Raw genomic sequence first — 21,840 nt, forward strand, 5'->3', positions numbered from 1 at the left:
CTCAGCTCAGGTCAAGATCTCACAGTATCATGGGTTCGAGTCCTGCATTGGGCTCTCGCACACTCTCTCTCTCAGAATAAATAAACATAAAATAATTATTTTTTTAAAAAAGGAGCAATGTGAGAGATGTACACAGGATATTATGGGAGCACAGAGGACCCAGTCCTTTTTTTTTTTTTTAAGAGAAAGATGAACATAGCAATACATTTGCTTTACCTCATCAAGATCTTTGGTCTCTCTGCCCAATTCATCATCATCTTCATCAGAATCAAGCTCTGGTCCAATATAATTCCCAAACTCGTCATATAAGTCGGTATCCATGATGCTAAAATTCAAGGAAAAGAGGAATTAGAGTCTGGCAAGGTGGTCAAGGCCACCCCAACACAGCCCCTTATTTCTAACCTGACGGTTGACCACTTCCCTTCACACATCTCCTCTCCAGTTACACCAGCCCACTGACCGGTTCTCCCAAAGCCCTGCCCTTCCCTCCTCCCCTCCTGGCTCTTCCACTCACCGTCCCTGATTTCGTTCTCTTCTCCTACTCTTATAATACTAAAAAGATTTCAACTTTAATTTAATAACAGAAAGTTGCAAAGTCGCACAAATAATTTTTTTCCCTAAATTACTTGAGAATAAGTTGCTGATACAGTGCCTCCTCATCCCCGAATACTTGAGTGTAGGAGTTTAGCAAACTATGCCCTGTGGCCAATCTGGCCTGCTGCTGGTTTTCATACAGCCCCCAAGCTAAAAATGCCTTTTATTTTTAAAGCTGAAAAAAAATCAAAAGAATATTTTATGATATGTGCAAATTAATTACATAAAATTCAAATTTCAGTGTCTATAAAAACAGCTTTATTAGAATACAGCCATGCTCATTCATTTATAATGTCTGTGGTTGCTTTTATGCTGTTAACAGCAAAGTTGAGCAGTTGCAACTGGGACCATATGGCCCACAGAGCCTAGAATGTTTACTATCTGACCCTTGATAGAAAACGTTTTCCAATCTCTGCTTTAGTGTGTGTGATTCCTACAAACAAGGATATTTTCCTAAATAACCAAAATACAACAATCAAAATCAGAAAGTCAATAGTGACACATTGCTACCACCTAATCCACAGACCTGTATTCAACGTTCACAAACTGTTCTTTTTTCTTTTCGTTTGTTTGCTTATTTATTTATTTAGAACAAGCACAAGCAGGGGAGGGGCAGAAAGAGGGGAGGAGCAAGAATCCCAAGCAGTCTCTGCGTAGTCAGTGTGGAGCCGATGCAGGGCTCAAACTCACAAACTGCGAGACCCTAACATGAGCCAACACCAAGAGTAGGATGCTTAACTGACTGAGCCACCCAGGCGTCCCCACAGACTGTTCTAGTAACGTCCTGCACAGCAAAAAAGCCAACCCAGGAGTCCATGTTTGCATTCAACAGTCATGTGGTTAGTCTCTTTCACTCAGGAACAGCTCTGTCCCCAGTCTCCCCTTGACTTTTAGGACTCTGCACTTTTGAGGGTTACAGACTATTGATTTTTGTAAAATGTCCCTTAATTTGAGTTTGTCTGATGTTTCCTCATTAGATTCAGGTTTTGCATTTTTGGCAGGAATACCTCAGAAGTAATGCAGTGTTCCTTTCAGTGCATCTCCTATCAGGTGGTACATGATTTTAATTTGTCCCATTAGTGATGATGTTGATTTAATCACTTGATTATGGTGATATCTCCCAGGCTTTTCCAACGTAAAGTTACTAGTTTTCTCGTTGTAATTAATAAGTATTTTGTGGGTTTTCTCTACTTCAATTGCTGAAATGTTATTCAAAGTAACAATTCAAATGCCACCTACGTCCAGCTTTTCTAGATCCTCAATTTCTCACTCCTCTACATTGCTATAGCCTTTTGTACCTTAATCAGCATTTAATTCTGCCTTGAATGGCAGTTAACTACTAACTAACCTCCCCCAAAAGCCTACAGTTTATAAGTAATAAACAATAGACCAGAGGTGGGATAAAGGTTAAGAGTTGAGACACCCTAGATTTGAATCCTAACTTTGTCACTTAATAACTATGCACTTTCATGTAAGTTACTGCACTTCTCCAAATCTATTTTCTCAACTGAAAAGGGAGTAATCCCTACTGCATAAAAAGGTATCAGACTTAGGGGTGCCTGGGAGGCTCAGCTGGTTGAGTGTCTGGCTCCCAATTGTCCATCAATCAAGAGTTGAGCCTCAGACTCTTGATTTCGGCTCAGGTCATGATCCCAGGGGGTCGCCTGGGTGGCCCAGTTGTTTGAGCTTCCTACTCTTGATTTTGGCTCAGGTCATGATCCCAGGGTTGTGGTATCAAGCTCTGCACTGGGCTTCATGCTGAGCCTGGAGCCTCCTTGTGATTTTCTCTATCTCTGTCTCCCTCTACCCTGCATTCACTCTCTCTCAAAAAAAAATAATAAGGTGTGAGACTTAAACAAAATAGTCTGTTTAAAGAACTTACCACAGTTCCAGACTCAATAAATGTTAGCAAGCACTATATTCTGGCCATTCTTTTTGTTTTTTATGTTTATTTTTGAGAGAGTGTGTGTGCAGGGGAGGAGCAGAGAGAGAGACACAGAGAATCTGAAGCAGGCTCCAAGCTCTGAGCTGTCAGCAGAGAGCCCGATGTGGGGCTCAAACCCACAAACCATGGGATCATGACCTGAGCCGAAGTCAGATGCTTAACCGACGGCCACCCAGGTGGCCCCAGCCATTCTTGAATACAGGAACCTGAATTCCTTGTGCCTAGCCACCAATGTCCAAGATAGCACCAAGTCCAAGTAGGAAGTAGATACATGTTTCGAATATTTAATTGAGATAGTGATATTTATCTCAAGTACAGGACTAGCTCTAAAACTTGTAACTAAATGTAAATGGTTATAGTAACTTTCCTATGCATAGAGATTCTTTCTACTTCCAAAGAACTATCACATCTGTGCTCATTTCATTCTCCCAAGATCCATGAAATGATCGCACACATTTTTATAAAAGGCTGCTAATGCAACAAACCAAGCTGTCTGTTCCAGGGTCCCTGCACTTACTCTCTCCTGAAATGCTCTTCCCTTGGATAGTATACCTTGTCCCTTCATTTCACTCAGGTCCCTACTGACAATGTCACTCTAAAAAAGTCCTCCCTGGGATGCCTGGGTGGCTCCGTAGGTGAAGTGTCTGCTTTTGATTTCGGTTCAGGTCACGATCTCACGATTTATGAGATCAAGCCCCTCATCCGGCTCTGGGCTGGCAGCGCAGAGCTTGCTTGGGGTCTCTCTCCCTCTCTGCCCCTCCCCTGCTCTTTCTCTCAAAATAAACATTAAAAAAAAAGTCCCCCACAGATTCTCCACCCCTCGACTTTCACTGTTTTACTATTATTAGCACTAGTCTCTCCTTCACATATATCTGTTCACGTCATTTGCACTAATATCTCAACTATAACTTAAGCAAGGTCGTTTGTTTTTCACTTAGCACTGTGTTGGCACAAAACAAGACCTCGGTAAGTATCTGCTGAACGAATGAATGAGCTACAAGGTACAGAGAAGATAGATGACTTGCCCACACTGGCACAAAACTAGTGGCCAAACCTCACTGCAGCTTCTCGCTATAAAGCAGCCTCTCAAAAGGAATACCGAACAAGGACGGAGGGAGACTGATAGAGAAGAGGTGAAGAAGGCAGAGATGAAAGAGGGAGTGAGATGGCACTGGGCAGTAAGACGACGACGTCTGCCCAGGGAAGGAACTGTATGGACGGTCGACATGGAGGGAAGCCCGGAATCGAGGTGTGGGTTGGGGACGGGGTGGGGGTGCGTCTTTCTTTCCCTTTCTTCCTCCCCGCTTGTTTGCCCACCGGTAAAGCGAAAGGGGCAGAAAGCCTACAACATCTCTTCCAGATCTGACACTATTTAATTTCTCATCCCACCCGGAGCAACTTGCCCCTGCCGCTGACCAGCTCACCTGCCGCTTATTCAGTCAAATGCTCCCCGTCGGCCGCCGGAGACCGCGCTTCCGCCCCACGCGCCGCCGCACCGCTGCGCCCGCCGTTCAGAAGGACCCCACAGACGGCGCCGTCCCGTTTCTGCCCCAGGGACAGCCCTCTGCCTGAAAACCGGCTGGGGGGAATGCCGACCGCGGAGCCAGGAACCGACGAGGAGGAGTTGTGGGCCCCCAAACCAAGGCGTGGGCTGCTCCAAAGAGATCGAGGCCTGAGGAGGCACGAATCTGATCAGGCGCCTCGAAGACACCCTGAAAGGGGGCTTTCGGGACGATCACGTGGCCAGGCTGTTGGGGCAGTTGCTGAGCAACTACACTGCTGGGCGTGGTCCACGCTGAGCTGTGCTGTTCTGGTGTATCGGGATTCCCAAAGAAAGCGACGAAACCGAGGCCTGAGCTCCTGGGGTGGTGGGCAGGGGCAAGGGAGCGGAAGGGTTAGATGTTCTCTTTATTCATGATTGGGGAGGGCTCAGAACTGGACAGGAGCCAGGACACCTGAGTTCAGTTCCTGGCCTGCCCAGACCCCTTCTAGGTGTTCAGCTTACCCACGTTAGGGTGGAGGGGAAGGGTTAAGGGGCTGGTCCAGACCTCCTGCTTCCCTGCCCTAGGGCTGTTGGTGGTGACTCCGTTACAAAATCTAGCACAATGAACGGAAGTCTGAGGTTCAGAGAGGTCTCAGCAAGTAAACGCCAGAGCCAGGATTAGAACCCATATAGAGAGTTTCTCTGTAGAACGGATCAATCCTCACATAAGCGGAGGTTGCCCAAGTACAGTGGCAGAACTGAGGAGGTTGCTCAAGTATCGAGGGACCTGTGCTCCAGCCCTGTTCTGGAAGGAGGGATTTGGGAACGGGGACGATAGAGCTCCTTCCTCTGCCACTTCTGTTTGATTTCCTGCCCAGTCATTGCATCTGGTTTGGGTGGGAAGTATCGTTCCCCATTAAAAATATTTAAAAAATAAAAATAAAAACATTTAATGATGGGTGAAATTTTATCCCTGGGCTCAAGACTATAGTTAACCATAGTTCTTCTGTGGGGGGTCCTTTATCATAGCACCTCACTATGGAGTGAGCTCGTATGAAATAGTGAAGGGACTGAATCCTGAGATCCAAATGTCTCCTTAGCAGAAGCACCAAAATTAAAATATTTATAGAGGGAGAGAACAAAATTAAGACAGGGCTCCAAACTGAGTCAGTACTCTGTATTTTCCATGACAAGTTTTAAGCAAGTTCTCACTGCAACTCAGCTCCCCCTATAGAGAATTAGATTTTTTTTTTGAGAGAGAGAGAGAGAGAGAGAGAGAGAGAGAGAGCACATGTGCGAGGGAGAGAGGGGCAAAGAGAGAGAGAGAGAGAGAGAGAGAGAGAGAGAGAGAGAATCCCAAGCAGGCTCCATGCACAGCAAAGAGCCCGACTCGGGGATCAAACCCATAGACTGTGGACTGTGACTTGCGCCGAAATCAAGAGTCAGGCACTCACCTGACTGAGCCACTCAGAGGCTCTGAGAACTAGGTTTTTGTAACACCATCCAACAAGATAAGTGGAAAGATATCCAGAGTGCTTTGGGATCATTTCATAGGCTGGCAAAGAATGCAGACACATCCTCCTCCTGATATTGACTCTCCACGATGTCCATTTCCTCTGCCTTCCTAGAAACAGACGATGGAAAGGAACAACATTATTGACTTCAAGGCTTTGGAGAAAGAGCTGCAGGCTGCACTCGCTGCTGATGAGAAATACAAACGGGAGAATGCTGCCAAGTTTCGGGCAGTGGCACAGAAGGTGGCTTCCTATGAGGAGTTCAGGTGGGCTTATTGCTCTTTTTCTCAGCTCCTGTTACTAGGTGGGCCACAGTGGATAAGAGCATGTGTTTTTGAAGTCAGACAATTCTGGGCTCTGTCCTGGCCCTGCCTTCGGCTACCCGTCTGATCTTGTGCAAGTTATTTAAGCTCTCTGAGCTTCTATTCCTTCTCAGTAAAAGAGAGTAACTATTGTTACGGTTAAATAAATGATTGCATGTAAGATTTTGAGCTTAGTGCCTGGCACATGGGAGGTGCTTGAAAGCTGTCAGCTATTGCTGCTGCTGTTATTGTCATATTGGCTTGCTGTCTCCGACATGCAGAGTCTAGCCACCACACATCCACAGAGAGCGTTAAGTCCGTCCTCCAGTCTCTGTCCTTTGCCCACAGGGGTATTGTCCTTGCATCACATCTGAAGCCACTGGAGCGGAAGGACAAGATAGGAGGAGAGAGGACTGTGCCCTGGAACTGTCACACTACTCAAAGAGGGACCTCCCAGGACGAGGCCACTGAAATCTCCCAGGTGGGTAAGGCCCAGCCTCTTTGGCCCAGTAGGATTCTCTGCCCAAACCTCTAATCCTGTCTTCTTACCACACATACTTCTTCCGTATTTCTCACATTAAACCAACAGGCAGGTTTCTGCCCTCCAATCCCAGAAAGAAAAGCAACCACCAGATGATGAGGGTGAGTTAAACTTGGCAGAACAAGTCAGAAAGGGGGGCCGGGCAGGTCTCCTCCACTACTACTCCTTTGACTTCCAATCCCAGATCAGATTGGCATTGTTCCCAGGTATAATGATCCCATGGCACTGCAGGGAGAGAAGCCCAGCCTGTCAGATTCTTAACACTCACCTTGAATTCCTGTCTCTCTCTCTGAAGTTTCCCACCACCCCCTCTGCCCTGCTCAGAGTAAAGCCTGACTTAATCTCATAGAGCAGGGCTATGTCCGCGTTCATCAGTGGGAACATCTGGTACAACTGAGATTCTCAGATCATGCCCTGGATTCCTTGGGACACTCCCTCCATGTCCCATTCCCCGTTCCCTTACCTGAAAACCAAGCCTACAGGGACCACAGCCTACCCAGTGCTCAGAGAGCAACACTAGAGCTAAGATGAAAGCCCACAGTCTCCCCTCACTGTCCCTGTCTCACTGCCGCAGAGCAGCCGGAAGAGCTCTGGACTTCCTTTCCTTCCTTGTGATCCAGGAGCAAACCCTTCTCCAGCCTGAGACCTCCGCAGAGTTCTACCGTGCTTGGCGGCGGCACCTGCGCAGTGGGCCAGAGCGCTACCACGTCCTGCTGCGGCTCGGAGGCCCAAAGCTGGGTCACCTCTTCCAGACAGACGTGGGGTTTGGACTTCTAGGGGAGCTGCTGGTGGCGCTGGCCGAACACGTGAGGCCAGACGACCGGACGGTGGTGCTAGGGATCCTGCGTAGCCTGGCCGGCACCGGGCGCTTCGCCCTGAACTTGAGCCTGCTGAGCCAGGTGGAGAGGGAGGGCTGCCGAGGCCTGTTTCAGAAGCTGCAGGCCATGAATCCTCTCCGGCCCACAGAGGAGGGGCTCAGCCAGGAGGAGGAGCGGCTTGCTGGGCTCCAGGAGGAGGAAAGGCTCTTGCAAGAGCTGCTAGCGGTGTACCAGGTGGATTGACAGGGCCAGTTACCTGCAGAGGTGCCCAGTGGTCACTGGAAGCTTCTTTTGCTTGTTGTCCTGGGGCTCATGCCCCATGAGAAGCCCACACCCGATTTCCTTCTCAGCTTGGGATTTTCAGAGCAAATAAAGGAATCAGATCTTCCTGACTTCTCTAGCCCCTTGGTGGCTCGGTATTCTGAACTCCGTAGATCAGCAGGAGGGTCAAGGGCCTAGGAACTTGAAAGAGTTTTGCTTCCTATCCTTAGAGTTTGCAGCCCACGGTCGGGAGAGATGAGTGTGCACCCAATCGAATGCTGGCTATACCAGTTAAAGCCTCCACTCAAAAAAAATGTGTGGGGGGGGATGCCTGGGTGGCTCAGTTGGTTAAGTGGGCTGACTTCAGCTCAGGTCATGATCTCACCGTTCTTGAGTTTGAGCCCCGAGTCAGGCTCTGTGCTGACGGCTCAGACATAGCCTGGAGACTGCTTCAGATTCTGTGTCTCCCTCTCTCTCTGCCCCTTCCCTGCTCGTGATTTCTCTCTCTCTGTCTCTCTCTCTCTCAAAAATAAATAAAAAAATTAATCTTCCATGGTAAACAAACACTGATGTCCATAGCTCTTAACAAGAATACCCCAGACAAATGAATCCACAGTTGATCAACAAATAATCAAAGGCTATCTCCTTTGAGGTGAGGTATTTTCCTCAGGGGCTGAATTCCTGGGCTGGTTGGGCCTGGGAAAGCCCCAGGCAATCAGCTTGGGTCTGGCCAGCCTCCCAGGCTTCAGATGGCCAGATGTGCAGGCAGGTGGCTTTTCCTCAACTCCTGGATTAACCAAAGAGAAAAACCTTTCCACCAAGCAGGCAGGTAGGGCCTGAAGCAGGAAGGCAGAGATTTTCCTGTTCTAGCACCTGGGCCCCTGCCTCTCATTCCGGCTTCCTCTGACCCATTCTTATTAAAAAAAATTTTTTTATGTTTATTTATTATTGAGACAGAAACAGAGCATGGGGGGGGGCAGAGAGAGACACACACCCATACAATCTGAAGACAGGCTCCAGGCTCTGAGCTGTCAGCACAGAGCCCAATACTCGGCTCAAACCACGAACCGTGAGATCATGACCTGAGCCAAAGTCGGAAGCTTAACCGACTGAGCCACCCAGGTGCCCCTCCCCCGACCCATTCTTTAGCGAGTGCCAGTGTTCTAGAAAGGGGAGAGGGCCAGGTTCTAGAATGGTTACTCCTCAAGGTCCTATCTGGAACATGAGAAGGGCAACCTATTCATGATCTAGGAATAAATCGCCCTGCCTTTGGCCACTCTTTCCGCAGACGTTTGCTTCTCTTCCTGGCTGCCTAATCCTTTCTCCTCCTGGCAGTCATTTCTAGAAGCCCAGACCTTTAGCCCACTGTTGTTTTGCCCTGCCCCCTCTCACCATTGTGTCCCACAACCATGAACCTGGCCCACACCACCATGCTCCTATGGGTGTGGGGGAGCCTCCGGGCCTTTGAAATTGTGGAGAAGGAGGACATCTTTCACAGGACCCCCTGCCCCGCTTTTCTGATGTTTGACAACGCGGCCTACCTGGCGGACATGAGCTTTGAGCTCCCCTGCAGCTGCAAGCCCGAGGACGTGTCCGCTGTCGTCTGGTACTATCAAAAGCACCTCGGGAGCGGCCACACCAGGGTGCTGACAGACTTCGACGGGAGGGTGCTGACAGAGGCAGCCCAGGTGCGCGCGGGCAGCGACATGCTGGTCCGCTTCAGCATCCGCATGTTCAGCCTGCTGGTCTTCCGGGCCCAGCCCGGGGACTCGGGCTTGTATTTCTGTGGCTCAAGCAAGGGGGACTACTTCTACGCCTACGATGTGGACATCCAGAGCGGCGAGGGAACGGTGGCCACCTTCAAGGACCTGGGCCAGGAGCCCTTTGCAGACGAGCAGGTCGGGAGCCTCCACATCTTCACCACCTTCTGGGAGTGGACCCCCTGCGACCGCTGTGGTGTCCGTGGGGAGCAGTGGCGCATTGGCCTCTGCTACTTGCAGAGCCCAGACCTCTCCCCACGCTACCGGAAGACACTGCCCGATGTGGTGTCCTGCGGGTCGCAGGCCGTGCCCTGGAAGCTTCGGGCCACGGCCAGGGAGCACACACCCGAGCTCCTGGTTCAGAGCTGCGTGGCGCCCTGCAAGAAGACGGCAGCATCCCAGCAGGGCGTGATGGCCATCTTCAGCTATGTGTCCAAAGTGGGCAGCCGGCCCTGGGTGCCTCAGGTGCCCATTCAGTTCCACCAGCAGAGGCTGGGCCACAGCCTCATTATCTCCTGTCCCGGGGCCCGGCCGGAGCACGCTGTGGCCTGGGACAAGGACCGCCAGTACCTCTACCGAACTCAGTACCTGAAGGGTGTCAACAGGTCCATGAGGGTGTTCATCGACCACGGCAACCACCTCCACATCCGCTTCACCCAGCTCAGTGACCGGGGCATCTACTACTGCTGGCGGCAGGGGGTGCGGGTGGCTGGGTTCCGGCTGAGTGTCACCTCTCGAGGCCGCCACCGGCCCTCATTCTCGGACCCTGAGACTCGCTCTGCTGTGCAACTCACCCTGCTGGGCTACCTGTTCATCACGGCAATCTTTGTCACCATTCACCTCTGTCGGTGCTGCCGTTACTTATTTCGTTGTGGTCCCAACTTCTCCTCCTAGGCCCCCCTCTTCCCCCCGCTCCAAAGCCCGGTTGTGCCCAGATGTGTCTGTCAAATGACACCGGATGCCTCTGGGTGAGCACCGTGGGCTGGGACGTGTGGCGTGGGGCTGGGGGTGGGTGGACAAATCTGTTATTTACAGCCTGCTCCTTGGCAAGTGGAGAAGCCTGAGGCAGGTAGGAGACTGGGGAGGGAGGGACTGAGGGGGACTGAGGCCGGTACAAAAGTAGCCAGAGGGCACATCTTCTGACTTCATGCACAGGGAAGGAGGAAGTGAACCTAATATTTATCAAACGGCCTTTTTGATATCAGCACGGTGTTCGAGGTGCTTTCTTTTCTTGCCTTCGAGGATTGCCGAGTGGGTGCTGGTCGAATTGGGGGCAGCAGGGAGAAGAAGAGGGAGTTGGGAAGCCTAAGACCTGTCCTCTTTCTCTTCCTCCTCAACCTTGACCCCCCTTCTGGCAGGTAGAAAGGTCAGGTTTGGGAATAAAGGTAAAAACTAGAACAGGGAAAAGCAGGTGCGGAAAGTGGAGGTCAAAGTCAGGGCTGCCCCCAGGACTGGGGACTGGGTGAGATGAGGGGCGGGCACCAGGGCTGCCACGTGGAGCAGGATTGGAGGTGGGATTCGTCACGTGGCTGCTGCTGTGGGGTTTGGGGTCTCCAGATGAGCAGTGATAAGCAAGTTGAATCTTGTCCAAGGCTACTTCCTGCCCCCCACCCCACCCCCGGCCCCCACCCCCAAGCCTCTCCTGAACAGATCAGGGTTCCACTCTGGGAAAGGTCACAGCAACTGTCTTTATTTACTTCAGCGGCTAAAGGCTGCATGGTGCCCTGGAAGTTAGCAACAGTGGGTGGCAGGAGGGAGGGGGAAAGGGCACCAGGTCTTAGAAAAAGGGAAGGACTCTCACTTCTCTGGCCTTAGTGGGGGGTGAGCGGGACCCTGCAGCGGGCCCTCTCAGCTCTTCTTCCGGACACAGAGAGTCCTGTGTCTGTCTGCCCACCCCAACCCCAATCTTCCCACGGAGCAGAGCAGGTGCTCTGGGTGAAAGTGGCTGCCCTGAGGGACCCCACCTCCAGACTGCAGGAACACAAACCAGAGCCTTTACTCTGCTCACGCTTACCATTTTCCAAATTATAAAATAGGGTGCTGCCTACGATATGGGGATACATTTTGTATTTGAGTAAAGGGCCCTTGGGTCAGGGGAAGGCAGCAGGCCACCGCAGGGTGGAGAGTATCAGATGTGTGGCAGCAGCTTCACTCAGCAGTGTTCACTGGGTTGGGAGGCAGCAGCCGCAGAGGCTTAGAGGCAGCAAGGAAGGAGCCTTTAGAACTGGGACAAGGTGTGCCCTGCCCCCGGGGCCAGCAGCCCCTCTCTCTCTTATTTCAGCATTTTCAAGAGGATAAGTCACTTCCTTGATTCCCACAACCCAGAGGCCAAGTGTAACTGGTCACCAACAACACCCATCTCTGATGTCTGGCATCATCCCGACGGCCTCCACCATCTCCACCTGCCTCCCCTCCAGCATTATGGAGGGAGGACTCCTGGGCTTGACCTCTCTGTACCCCACCTAGAGGCCAGGCAGCCCCCCTCTACTCCTTCGCAGCACCCCTTCCCTCTCCACTTACACTATAGATCCCCCAAGTCCTGAGAATCAAGCTCCCACACGCCCATGGCATGCCCACGGCGTGCCCACGTGGCCACTCGGTGGGACTGAGACACTTGAATAATCGCTCAGGAGGCCCTTCTGGGCCTGGGGTCTGGGCAGGCCAGGCATTCTGTTTGGTGACTACCGCTCCGTGTGGCAGAATGGCCCCACCTACTCAGACTGCTCCAGGTCAGTCTAGAAGAAACCTCTAACCAGGGCTACCTTGCCTTGGGGGGATTTCCCTTTCCTGTCCCAGAGCCTCAGTTTTCCTCCAGCAGCCTGAGGACACTCAAAGGCCCACTTCCAGATACCCCCAGGGACCTCCAGCTCTGGCAACAGTTGCCATGACAACGGGGAGTTGGGCTATCTAGGATGATTTATTGGGGCCCCTGTCTTCCCCAACTTCTCTCCTTCCTCCTAATTCTATTCCAAGCTGCTCACCCTTTGGGGTGAGTGCCTTGTTAGTTGGAGTTACTGGGTGCAGGTGGGGGGTGTAGGCCTAGTACTGATGGAACTTAGGGCAGCAAGGTGGCATAGAGACGGAGGGAGGGATGAGGGGAGCAGCTGGGGTGGGCAGGAACTTGGGTCTGAGGAAATCAGCTATGATGGGGGGCGGGCACCAATCCCATCTCCTCCTCCGGTCTCCCACACTGGGGGGCAGGGGCCACCAAGAGGGTCCTGCCTCACATCACGTCCTTGTGCTCCTGCTTAGACTCCTTAATGACCTGCAGGGGACAGAGGCACACAGCACAATAGTTAGGGGCCCACACAGACAGGTCCACCACTGCCAGGCTATGCTACCTTAGACAAGTCCCCACCTTTCCAGGGTCTTTTCTATGACAGGCACCAGAACCGCCACCCCCCACCCCCATGCAGTTGTCAGGAAGTGAGGTGGCACCTATAAGCACTTAGCACCGCGCCTGGCATATGGCAAGCTGGTGTGGTAAGATTAGCCGCGACTGTTGCTGGTGTGATGGGGAGGGGTATGCCAAACCCCCTCTTCCCATTCCTTCGGCAGGTTCCTTTTATCAAGCTGGAAACTGAAAGATGGGAGTGAAAGCTGCTAACTTGAATTTTCTTTCTCCCCCAGGCCTAGTGTTGGGGGGCGGATCTGAGTCTGAGGGTGAGAGGGGGAAAGTCCGAATCTGGACTCTATGAGTGGCCTAGGCACCCAGGCCCCCCTAGAGCTGCCACTGAAGGGGACAGAGAAGTGAATTACATCCAGGTCCCTTCCCCTCTTCCTGAGCCTCCCTGGGAGGCTCTTCTGAGTGACTGAGAACCTTCGATGTGCCAGTTCAGGCTTTTTTCCAAAGCCTGACTTCGAAAATTCCTAGAGGCAGTCAGAGCCTCAGGGGGCCAGAGTCTCAGGTCTGCCCTCCTTACCTCTCCATCCCGCATCTCCACGGTCTTCACCACAATGTTCCTTTTAAGGTGGCCTTCTGACACGGACTTGGTGTCCAGGCTGGTTTCTGCAGACATAGGGACAAGAGGCCTGTGGCTCTTGGGCCACTAGACATCTTCCCCCACCCCCAGCTTCTCCATGAACCCCGCAATCATGAGGATGAGTATGAAAGTCTATCCCAACCAGGCAGAGAGGACCTATGCTCCTTCATTGTTTTTATTATTTTTTTATTTTAGAGAGAGAAGGAGAGAGTACAAGCCAGGGAGAAGGGTGGGGGGGGGGAGGAGAGCAAGAGAGAGAGAGAGAGAGAGAGAGAGAGAGAGAGAGAGAGAGAGAGAGAGAATTGTAACCAGCTGTACACTCAATGTGGGTTGATCCCATGACCCTGGCATCATGACCTGAGCTGAAATCAAAAATTGGACACAACTGACTGAGCCACGCAGGCACCCCAGGGCCTAGGCTCTTTCAGAGGGGATGGGGACCTCCCCCGCAATGTCCCCATGGTGCTAAGCAAGACCTGGCTGCTTCATCCATTGCTGGGCTCACTTTCCTGGTCTGGCTGCATTTCAGTCCCTCGGCAAACTCTCACCTGGCGCCTGGCTTTCTGACAACCTAGCACTGTGCCAAGGAAGGAGCCTAGGAAGGAGCTCTGAAACCAGGCAGGCCAGAGCTCGAGTCCCAGTGCAGCCACAAGCCTGTGGGCAAGTTAATTGACCTCTTCCAGCCTCTGTTTCCTAATCTGTAAAATGGGGACGATGGCGCCTAGTTCTCTAGGTGGGAGTGAAGAGTCAGTTAACTGAAATATATTCAGTAACTAGTACATTATTAGTGCTCAATACTCATGGGTCCCTTTCCCATTCCCCTTCCCCTCTTCTACTTCCCTCTGCCAATTCTCTGGGCCCTACTGACCCTTTACTGTTTGGCACTTGGCAACATTACCTCAACCTGCTCTGCCTGGTTAAACTTCTGATACTGAACTGAGCCCTGGGAGACGTGCATACCTAGGATTCCTAAATTTCTAGAGCATAAGATTTTTTTCCTAGACAAGAATCATTCGAGGGCCACATACAAGTAAGAAGTAATTTAGATCCCCGCCCCCAGAGAGAAAAATGTAACATGTCACATTCACTAATACTTAAAATTAAGAGCAGGGAGCATAAAACTTTATTCACTACAAGAGCAGCAGTCCAGGGGGAAATGAGCCTGTGGGCTGAATCAGCACTGAGCTAGGCCACAGAGCCTTGGGGACAGACGAATCACGCAGAAAGCCTGGCCACCGGGCACGGCAAGACCCTGGGGGCCTCCCGGTGATGAGGAAGAGATAAGTTCAGAGTGTTCAGAGGCCCCAGAGCATCTCCTCTGAGCACCCGAGGACATATCACTTTGAACACCAGCCAGCTCTGCTAGTTTAACCTGCATTTACTCTGCGCCAGGTCCTGGGCTGGGCCCTGAGGTTGCTGGGAAAATGACACAAGCTCGGCCCTTTAGGGAAACCTGGAAGGAGGGGGCCTCAGAGGGCAGCGAAGAAATGGGCTGGGGTGAGTCTCATTCCCTGTCAAGCTGAGAAAAGCACCGGGTCTGAGAGGCAGGCTGCTAACCGAGAGCCGGCGGGGCTCCATTTACAATCTGGTGAACCTGTATTGGTATAACTTGTATTGTGAGGCTTTTGAGATGTCTTGTGACCTTGTAACTTTCCCCGGCTTTGGTGCTTTTGCCCCCTGTAGTGACAAGCAGTTAAAAAAAACAAAGACATAAAACATCGAGATGGGCAGAACTTGCTCAGGGATCTGCGGGCAGGACAGAGATTGAAATCTTCACCCAGTTCTGCTGTCAGATGGGGTGCAGGGTTAGGGAGCGGGACACTGGGCAGAGCAGGACAGGAGCAACGGCAGGCCCCACCTGGAATGCCGTGGGATGCTGTGTTCTGGCTGAAAGCTCTGCGGTGAGTTATGAAGGCCCCCTGGACCCCTTTGCACTCGTCCTTGGCCCCACTCCAGAGCAGCAGCCCACATTGGGGAGGAGTTGAGAATCCAACACCCTGCCCACAGAGCCCTGCTCTACTGACCTCGGATCTGCAGGTTGGAGAAGGTCTGCACGGGGATGGTGATGCTGGAAGACAGCAAAGGGAGAAGAGTGATCCAGCTGCCCAAGGACATCCCCAGGCCTGGTCCCAGTCCAGGGCTATGGTGACAGCCTTGAGGCTCTTCTCCTTGTCAGGAAAGGCTGAACCCATCCCCTGGGTTTCCCCAGCAGCCAACATGCTCCCTGGGGCTCCAAGAGTCTTCAGGGGGCTGGGGTATGGTCTGGCAAGGGAATGTGTCTTTTGGAAGGAGTGGAGGCCCAAGAGATGGCAGGTGGGGAAGGAAGTGGTGAAGAAAGTTCCGAGCAGTTGAAAGAGGTCAGTCAAGGGAAAAGAAGTTCAGTCTTCATTGGGAGGGTAGGGAGTGAGCCTTTTAGTTTGGGGGTGGTGGTGACCCAAGTCCTTGCCTTGGGATCTCATCCATATTGACTGAATTCAATCAATCCATTCATCCCTTCACCAAACATGTATTGAATACAAGCTGTGTGTTAGCCAAGCACTGTGCTGGGCACTGGGATAGGAGGGGGCTGGACACAGGCTGAATAAGACAGTCCCTGAAGGAAACAAGGAGAGACCAGGGAGGAGGAGTACAGCAGGGAGGACTCCCTAGGGCTCACCGGTTCTCTTCGCCTTCCAGCAGCTTCCTGTAGGTGGCGATCTCAATGTCCAGGGCTAGCTTGACATTCAGCAGGTCCTGGTACTCCTGCAGATGGCGGGCCATCTCGTCTTTGAGGCTCTGCCCCTCCTCCTCCAGCCGAGTCAGCGCCTCCTGGTAACTCGCGGCCTCCCGCGCGTGGCGCTCATCCTGCTCCCGCATCTGCCTCTCAAGGGACTCGTTCTGTGGGTGGAGCCGGCCAGTGCCTCGGAGTAGAGTCACACCGCCTCCACCACCCCAACCAGACCCCCTGCCCTGCCCCTGGCCCCCGGTAACTTTTCAGAGTCCCGGCCCTCAGTCCTAGTGCTCGCCTCAGGCCTTTCTCTCCATTGCAAGGGTTGCAGGTCCCCCTTCTGCCCGGCTGTCCCCCCCTCTGCCCCCCCCCCCCGCCCCCGTGGAAGCGCTCACTGTGCCGCGCAAGGACTCCAGGTCGCAGGTCAAGGCCTGCAGCTGGCGACGGTAGTCATTGGCTTCATGCTTGGCCTGGCGGAGCAGCTCAGCATTGCGGGCCGCGGCATCAGTCAGGTCTGCAAACTAGCAGGCAGAGGACCCTAAGCTGAGGCCCGGCTGGGCTGCACGTCTGGGGAGCCATGGGAACCGGTGGGAAGGCCTGACTCCTGGAAATCAGGGAGATGGGCAGTACCCCAGGCTTGAGGTCCAGGTCTCCCAGGGACTTTGGCCCTGGGTGGGATTATTCCCAGAGACTGGGACCCAGGGAGGAAGGGCACTGAACACCCCTGCTACGTCTCCATCACCTAACACAGGGTCTGGGCAGGGAATGATTGAACAAATGGTGTTTGCTACAGAATCCAGAGTCTCCTGGGCCGGCAGCTCTGTCCAGGAGCCTGAGCCCTGTCCTCCCTCACCACCAACAGGGGGTCCGGTGAGCAGAACCCCGGGGTCTAATAGTCCTCTCTCCCCCCAGCTTGGAGCTTGAAGCTCTTACGACTCCATCAGGCCTTGACCTGTCCAGAACCATCTGGGCGCCCGCTCCTCAGCTCGGACCCTTGCCTAGCATCCCTGGGCTGCTTCCTGTCCATGCTTTCTTGCACTCAGAGTACCCCTTCCCTCTTCTCTTCAGGTCCTTAAGCCGCCAGTCTTGTGAGCCCATATGCCCTCCCTTCGACGACATCCACCCTGCATACAAACTCTGCCCAGCCCTGTTCTTTTTAGACACCATATTTGGGTGCGCATCACATTCCCCTGGTCGGACATGTCTCTGTGTCCTGGGCAGTGACGACAGGCAGTGGGTGCTCAGCGCAGGACACAGACAGCAGAGGCATCAAGAATGAAGGCTCCCAAGGGCAATGGCTAGGGTTAGACATGCAGCTCTCCCATTTAGGAACTGTGTGACTGTGGGCAAATTAGTTAACCTCTCTGGACTTCAATTCTCTCATCTGTCAAAGAATAGTACCTTCTTCACAGTGAGTGAGGTAATGCCTGCAAAGCACACAACAATGTTGGCTAGTGATAATAGTAACAGTAGCAATGATAATAGTAATGACAAGTACTTATTGGAAGTACTGGTGTCTGTGAAACCCTGGGCAAGCCGCCTCATTTCCTTGGTGAAGGTCAATCACCCGGAGAGGATCCTATCCCAGCCTCCTCCACCCTGTTCCCCAGTTCTAATTGTCCGGAGCCAGGAGGGCTGCCTGGAGGAGGCAGGCTGGCCACAGTCAGGGCTACCTTGGACCGATACCACTCCTCTGCCTCATGCATGTTGCTGGACGCCATTGCCTCGTACTGCGTGCGGATCTCTCTCAGGGCCGCCGTGAGGTCGGGCTTGGCCACGTCCAACTCCACGTGGACCTGCTGCCGGGCCAGCTGTTCCTGAAGCTCTTGCACCTCCTGGCCAGGATGAGAGAGGGGATGCCAGGGCTCGGCGCCCAGGCTGCAGCTGGGGTCTCCCTGCAATACTATGCCCTTGTCTGCCTTCCCTTTGGACGCTGACATTGGCGAAGGGAAATGGGGCAGTCCTAGTTAGAGGTGGTGGCGTGGCACAGGCCAGGCGAGGCAGAGGGCTGTTGCGGGCTGCATGGTGTCCTCCTCCCAGGATCGACCAGGCCCGAGCACTGAAAGTGTGCCTGTGGGCTCCGAATCCATAATCTGAAGTCAGAGCCCAGTGGTGTCTTTTTATGTTTTTTTTTTTATTTTGAGTGGTATCTTTTTAAAATGAATAGCTCTCACTTAAATGGAGACAGGTGGCAGTGGGGGTGATGTCAGAGAGATTGACTGTGTGACCTCAGCAAGTTCTTTAACCTCTCTGGGCTTCGGTGTCCTCCTCTGTGAAAAGGAGTTAGTCCTGGAAGGGCTCCTATCTCACGGGGCTGTCGTGAAATAAAAAAAATGAGACAACAAGGCCTGGTATAATTGTCAGGAAGTGGGGTGACTGCGTGAGAATCTTACCAGGGGCTGAGGATGCTCTCTTTCTGTCTGTCTGTCTGTCTCTCTGTTTTGTTCTGTCTTTGCATATTTCTCAATCTCTCTGTCTCCGTCAGTTTCCATCTCTGTGTTGGCCTTACCTCCTCGTGGATCTTCCTCAAAAACCGGATTTCCTCCTCCAGAGATTCAATCTTCCTCTCCAGATCCAGACGGGCTAGGGTGGCTTCATCTGCCTCCTGGAGTGGGGAGGGGGCACGAGGCTGCTCTGACTCCAGACTCCTCTTCCCCACTCCCTAGCCCTGTCTGATCCCTCCTTCTGTGACTGGGGAGAGTGGCACATTGCTCTGGAGGGCTGGGCTTGGGGGGCTGTGTTTGGGTGAGCTTCCCTCAACCCCTTAACACCCCTTGTCCTTCCCACTCCCCCTGACCTGTCGATAGGTGGCCAGGTTGTTTTCCGCCTCCAGCCTCAGGTTGGTTTCATCCTGGAGCCTGGGGTAAGGGGACACATTCCTGGGTCCAGGCTCTTCTGAGGACCTTGGACCCCTGCCCCAGGCTCCCTGGAGGTGGCTGCTGGAGAGATACTGCCCCCTCCCAGGACCAGTGGAATGGCAAGAGAAATGAGGGACGGATGGTCCTAGGGGAAACCTTGGCCAGGAGGGTGAGCAGACAAGGGTCTTTGCTTTAACTCATTACCGAGGGGCCTTATCAAGGTTGGCACACCTGCTCCTGCTCACGCAGCGCCCCGACCAGCGTACACGCACTGCCGTGCGCACAGACATACTTGTCCTTCTGCACTTGAGGTCACACATGCATACCCTGCCGGCTCAGCAAAACACCATGTGCCTGGGGTTTCCTCTGACCTTTGGAAATGGGTTTTATTAGACTCTATGCTTCACGGCTCTGCAAGTTGAAGTGGCCTGACCAAGGTCATAAGCTAGGGACAGGCAGCATCACCTGTGTTCTGAAGCCAGGCCCGCCTGCTCTTTCCCTCACCTCCTTTCCCCCAGAGCCCAGCCCCCTTAATGCACACCAGTCTTCCCATTCCTCCTCTATATGGACCTGGACTCCGCAAGGCCACCAGGCACTGCCATGAATGAAAGGCGGAGACCCTTACCTGTGGGGTCTGTGACTGCTCCCATAGAGCTTGCCCCAGTGGGGAACTGCTCTGCTAAGACCACCCGACTCCTTGGCAAGAGGTCTTTGGGAATCAGATCCCTGAGACTCTAGGCCTCCTCCCAGGGCCCTCCGGTCATCGTGGGGAGCAAGGACAGCCCTCCCCTCCCGGAGGTGGGGCAACAGAGGGGCCGAGGAGCAAGGAGGCAGAGCCCCCTGCCCGCAGTCACTCTTGCTGGAGCTGGTGGAGGGGAGCATCTTCCCTGTTCATGTGGTCCCTCTCCCTGGACCCCTCCTCACTTCTGCCTCAGGGTGCCCAGGTCCTGTGCCAGGTTGTCTCTCTCGACCTCGAGCCGGGTGCTGTTGGCGGTGAGTTGGTCGAGCCGAAACCGTAGCTCCCGCAGCTCAGCCTGGTACACGTCGGCCAGCTTGGTGGGCTCCTTGGCCCGCAGCTGGTTCAGCTCCGCAGCCAGTGCCTTGTTCTGCTGCTCCAGGAAGCGCACCTTCTCGATGTAGCTGGCAAAGCGGTCATTGAGCTCCATCATCTCTGCCCGCTCGCTGGCCCGGGTCTCCTTGAAGCCGGTGTTGAGGGCCCCAGCCAGGGAGAAGTCCACCCGGGCCGGGAGTGGAAGCGGCATCCGAGCCAGGGAGAGGCGGGTGCCTGGCCCCAGACGGCGGCCAGAGGCCAGGCTTCCCCCCGCCATCTCCGAGAAGGAGACATAGGAGCGGCGAGCAGCTGAGGTGACCCGTCTTCTCTCCATTCTGGCCCGGGTCTGTCCACTCCCAGGAAGTGAGGGCTTTATAAATCGGTGGGCCAGCCTGGCACCGCCCAAGCTGCCCCCTGGCAACGCCCCCTGGCATAGCCTGAGGGGGAGGGGCTGGGCGACAGCTCAGCCATGGGGAGAGCTCTTCTCACCCCACCCAGGTCACTGGGGCCAGGGGCAGGGCCTCCTTGGGCACACCAGCCCCAGCCTGGCCACAGAGAAAGGTACCAGGGCGCAGTGCCTGGGGCTGGATGCTGGGTCTGGGGGCCTGACCACTGGGCAAGGAGGCCCTTTCTCTGGGAAAGTGGGCCAAGAAAGGCCTGGACCAGATGACCCCTGATGTGCTTTCCACTTCTGAGACCCCATAACCCAGGCCTTCCCTACTTAGTGCTCCTGCTTCGAGTGGCTGCTAAGTGCTGGGACTTTGGCAAAGAACAAACCCAGTTCTGCAGGCTCCAGAAGCAGCCAGCAGCCAGTTTCCTGCCTAGCCCTGTTCCTAGTGGACAGTTGGACTCCTCCCCTCTGAACACCGGCGTCCCGCATTCCTGCTTTCTCCCCCCTTCCCTGGAAGTCTGGGACTGTGGGCTGGAATTGGACACCAGCCCTTTGTCTAGAAGGTCAGTGAAGGTCCTTGTCTAGCAGTGGGTGGGGGGGGTTCATGGAAGGAACGTGGAAGCCCCAAGGGGGCAAGAGGGGCAGGGGCTGCACTCCCTGGCCTTCTTCCTGGGCCACAGTTAAGCCCCTGCCTCAGTCCCACCATGCTCCCGCGCCCCCTTGCCCAGCCTCTCTGCACCCCTGTCCGGAGCCGGCCTTGACAGCGGCACAAAGCGGTTATGGATGAGCTGACTGTCCCGGCCGCCGTCTTTGTGCCTGTATCACCCTGTTTCTCGCGCCGCCCCTCATTTCACATTGGAGATTTATATCCTTCGAGTTCCCACACATCAGGCTGAGAGGATGGGAAAGTCTCTAGGGATGGGTCAGTTTGGAAACCTGGGAGCCACTGGGTCCATACGAGGCAGCCCAGGGCCTGTGCCCTATAGCCTGACACTTCAGAGCCACCCATGCTTCTTTTCTCCATCCCACAGGGCCAGTGCCTCACCCAGGCCCCTTACTCATCTGGTGTCCTTGGACTTCTGGGAAGCAGGCAGCCTTCCCCCCTCCCCCCACAGCCCCCCTGATGCCCATGCCTGAGCCTCTGATCCCTTCTCCTGGGCACTTGCTGAATAGAGCCTTGTTTTCCACCACTGGTCAGGGCACCACACCGAGAGGGCAGCCCCCAGGGGGCTGTGCTGTCTTTATCCCAAGATGCCAGGCTGTCGGGCAGAGTCCAGCCCAAGCCCCCAGCTCAAAGAACTTCTCGGAAGCTTCTGAGGGGGCGGGGGTGCAGCGGGGAGCAGGCTCTGTGCCCACCCCCAACCATTGTGTCTGTGCCAAGGTGAGTCATTCAGTGGGCACAAGGCAAAGGCCCTGGGGTGGGGGTGGGGGGTGGGGGGGTCGCCAGCCCAGCTCTGCCAGGTCTCCAGCTCTGTAGACAAGGCCTGGCCGCTTGCCCCCTCCCCAGCTCCCAGAGCCAGCTCACACCCCTGAACTCCAGTCAGGGCAATGCCTCTTACCCCACACTGGGGAGATACTCTCCATTCAGGCATGTCATCGGCGGCGCGCCGAGGTTTTCCCCTGCGGGTCCCA

At 54.0% G+C, this 21,840-nt stretch overlaps 4 protein-coding genes across 8 annotated transcripts in view; 2 read left to right on the forward strand and 2 right to left on the reverse strand.

Moving 5' to 3' along the window:
* The window catches only part of EFTUD2 (elongation factor Tu GTP binding domain containing 2), a 36,815-nt gene extending 32,755 nt beyond the window's left edge, over positions 1–4,060 (reverse strand). Inside the window, exons 1-2 of the mRNA XM_029927875.1 lie at positions 3,964–4,060; positions 217–325 (exon numbers count right to left, since the gene is read on the reverse strand). Coding sequence (XP_029783735.1) covers positions 217–321 — 105 coding nt within the window. The 5' untranslated portion in view covers positions 322–325; positions 3,964–4,060. The remainder of the gene's footprint in view (positions 1–216; positions 326–3,963) is intronic.
* A 253-nt stretch (positions 4,061–4,313) lies between these two features.
* Positions 4,314–7,590, forward strand: CCDC103 (coiled-coil domain containing 103). Of its 4 annotated transcripts, none has more exons than XM_029927868.1 (4): positions 4,314–4,433; positions 5,657–5,802; positions 6,187–6,319; positions 7,000–7,590. In XM_029927868.1, the coding sequence occupies exons 2-4, from the start codon at positions 5,660–5,662 to the stop codon at positions 7,438–7,440; spliced, it is 717 nt and encodes a 238-aa protein (XP_029783728.1). In that variant the 5' UTR covers positions 4,314–4,433; positions 5,657–5,659; the 3' UTR covers positions 7,441–7,590. The 4 variants fall into 4 exon arrangements, with proteins under 4 accessions (XP_029783728.1, XP_029783726.1, XP_029783727.1 ...); XM_029927866.1 differs by having other exon boundaries at positions 4,315–4,433; positions 5,651–5,802; XM_029927867.1 differs by having other exon boundaries at positions 4,319–4,407; positions 5,651–5,802.
* A 951-nt stretch (positions 7,591–8,541) lies between these two features.
* Positions 8,542–10,400, forward strand: FAM187A (family with sequence similarity 187 member A). Its single transcript, XM_029928675.1, has one exon. It carries the CDS (start codon positions 8,868–8,870, stop codon positions 10,110–10,112), a length of 1,245 nt encoding a protein of 414 aa, XP_029784535.1. The 5' UTR covers positions 8,542–8,867; the 3' UTR covers positions 10,113–10,400.
* A 487-nt stretch (positions 10,401–10,887) lies between these two features.
* GFAP (glial fibrillary acidic protein) lies at positions 10,888–20,154 on the reverse strand. 2 transcript variants are annotated; one of them, XM_029928845.1, is made up of 10 exons: positions 19,691–20,154; positions 18,706–18,766; positions 18,418–18,513; positions 17,582–17,743; positions 16,304–16,429; positions 15,858–16,078; positions 15,226–15,269; positions 14,759–14,878; positions 13,142–13,227; positions 10,888–12,483 (listed from the first exon to the last, which is right to left on the reverse strand). In XM_029928845.1, the coding sequence occupies exons 1-10, from the start codon at positions 20,149–20,151 to the stop codon at positions 12,442–12,444; spliced, it is 1,419 nt and encodes a 472-aa protein (XP_029784705.1). In that variant the 5' UTR covers positions 20,152–20,154; the 3' UTR covers positions 10,888–12,441. The 2 variants fall into 2 exon arrangements, with proteins under 2 accessions (XP_029784705.1, XP_029784706.1); XM_029928846.1 differs by lacking the exon at positions 14,759–14,878.
* Positions 20,155–21,840: the final 1,686 nt, after the last annotated feature.

This window comes from Suricata suricatta, chromosome 17, assembly GCF_006229205.1.
Source record: "Suricata suricatta isolate VVHF042 chromosome 17, meerkat_22Aug2017_6uvM2_HiC, whole genome shotgun sequence".
Classification (NCBI taxonomy): domain Eukaryota; kingdom Metazoa; phylum Chordata; class Mammalia; order Carnivora; family Herpestidae; genus Suricata; species Suricata suricatta.

Bases quoted from the DNA above. Each gene is read 5' to 3' on its own strand.
- CCDC103 (XM_029927868.1), top strand. From the start codon at position 5,660: ATGGAAAGGAACAACATTATTGACTTCAAGGCTTTGGAGAAAGAGCTG. The intron at 5,803-6,186 runs GTGGGCTTATTG...CTTTGCCCACAG, and splicing joins GCTTCCTATGAGGAGTTCAG to GGGTATTGTCCTTGCATCAC. The intron at 6,320-6,999 runs GTGGGTAAGGCC...CTTGTGATCCAG, and splicing joins AGGCCACTGAAATCTCCCAG to GAGCAAACCCTTCTCCAGCC.
- FAM187A (XM_029928675.1), top strand. From the start codon at position 8,868: ATGAACCTGGCCCACACCACCATGCTCCTATGGGTGTGGGGGAGCCTC.
- GFAP (XM_029928845.1), bottom strand. From the start codon at position 20,151: ATGGAGAGAAGACGGGTCACCTCAGCTGCTCGCCGCTCCTATGTCTCC. The intron at 13,228-14,758 runs GTTAGCAGCCTG...CTATGTCTGCAG, and splicing joins TGGAGCCCCGCCGGCTCTCG to AAACCAGCCTGGACACCAAG. The intron at 12,484-13,141 runs GTAAGGAGGGCA...TGTCCCCTGCAG, and splicing joins TGGAGATGCGGGATGGAGAG to GTCATTAAGGAGTCTAAGCA.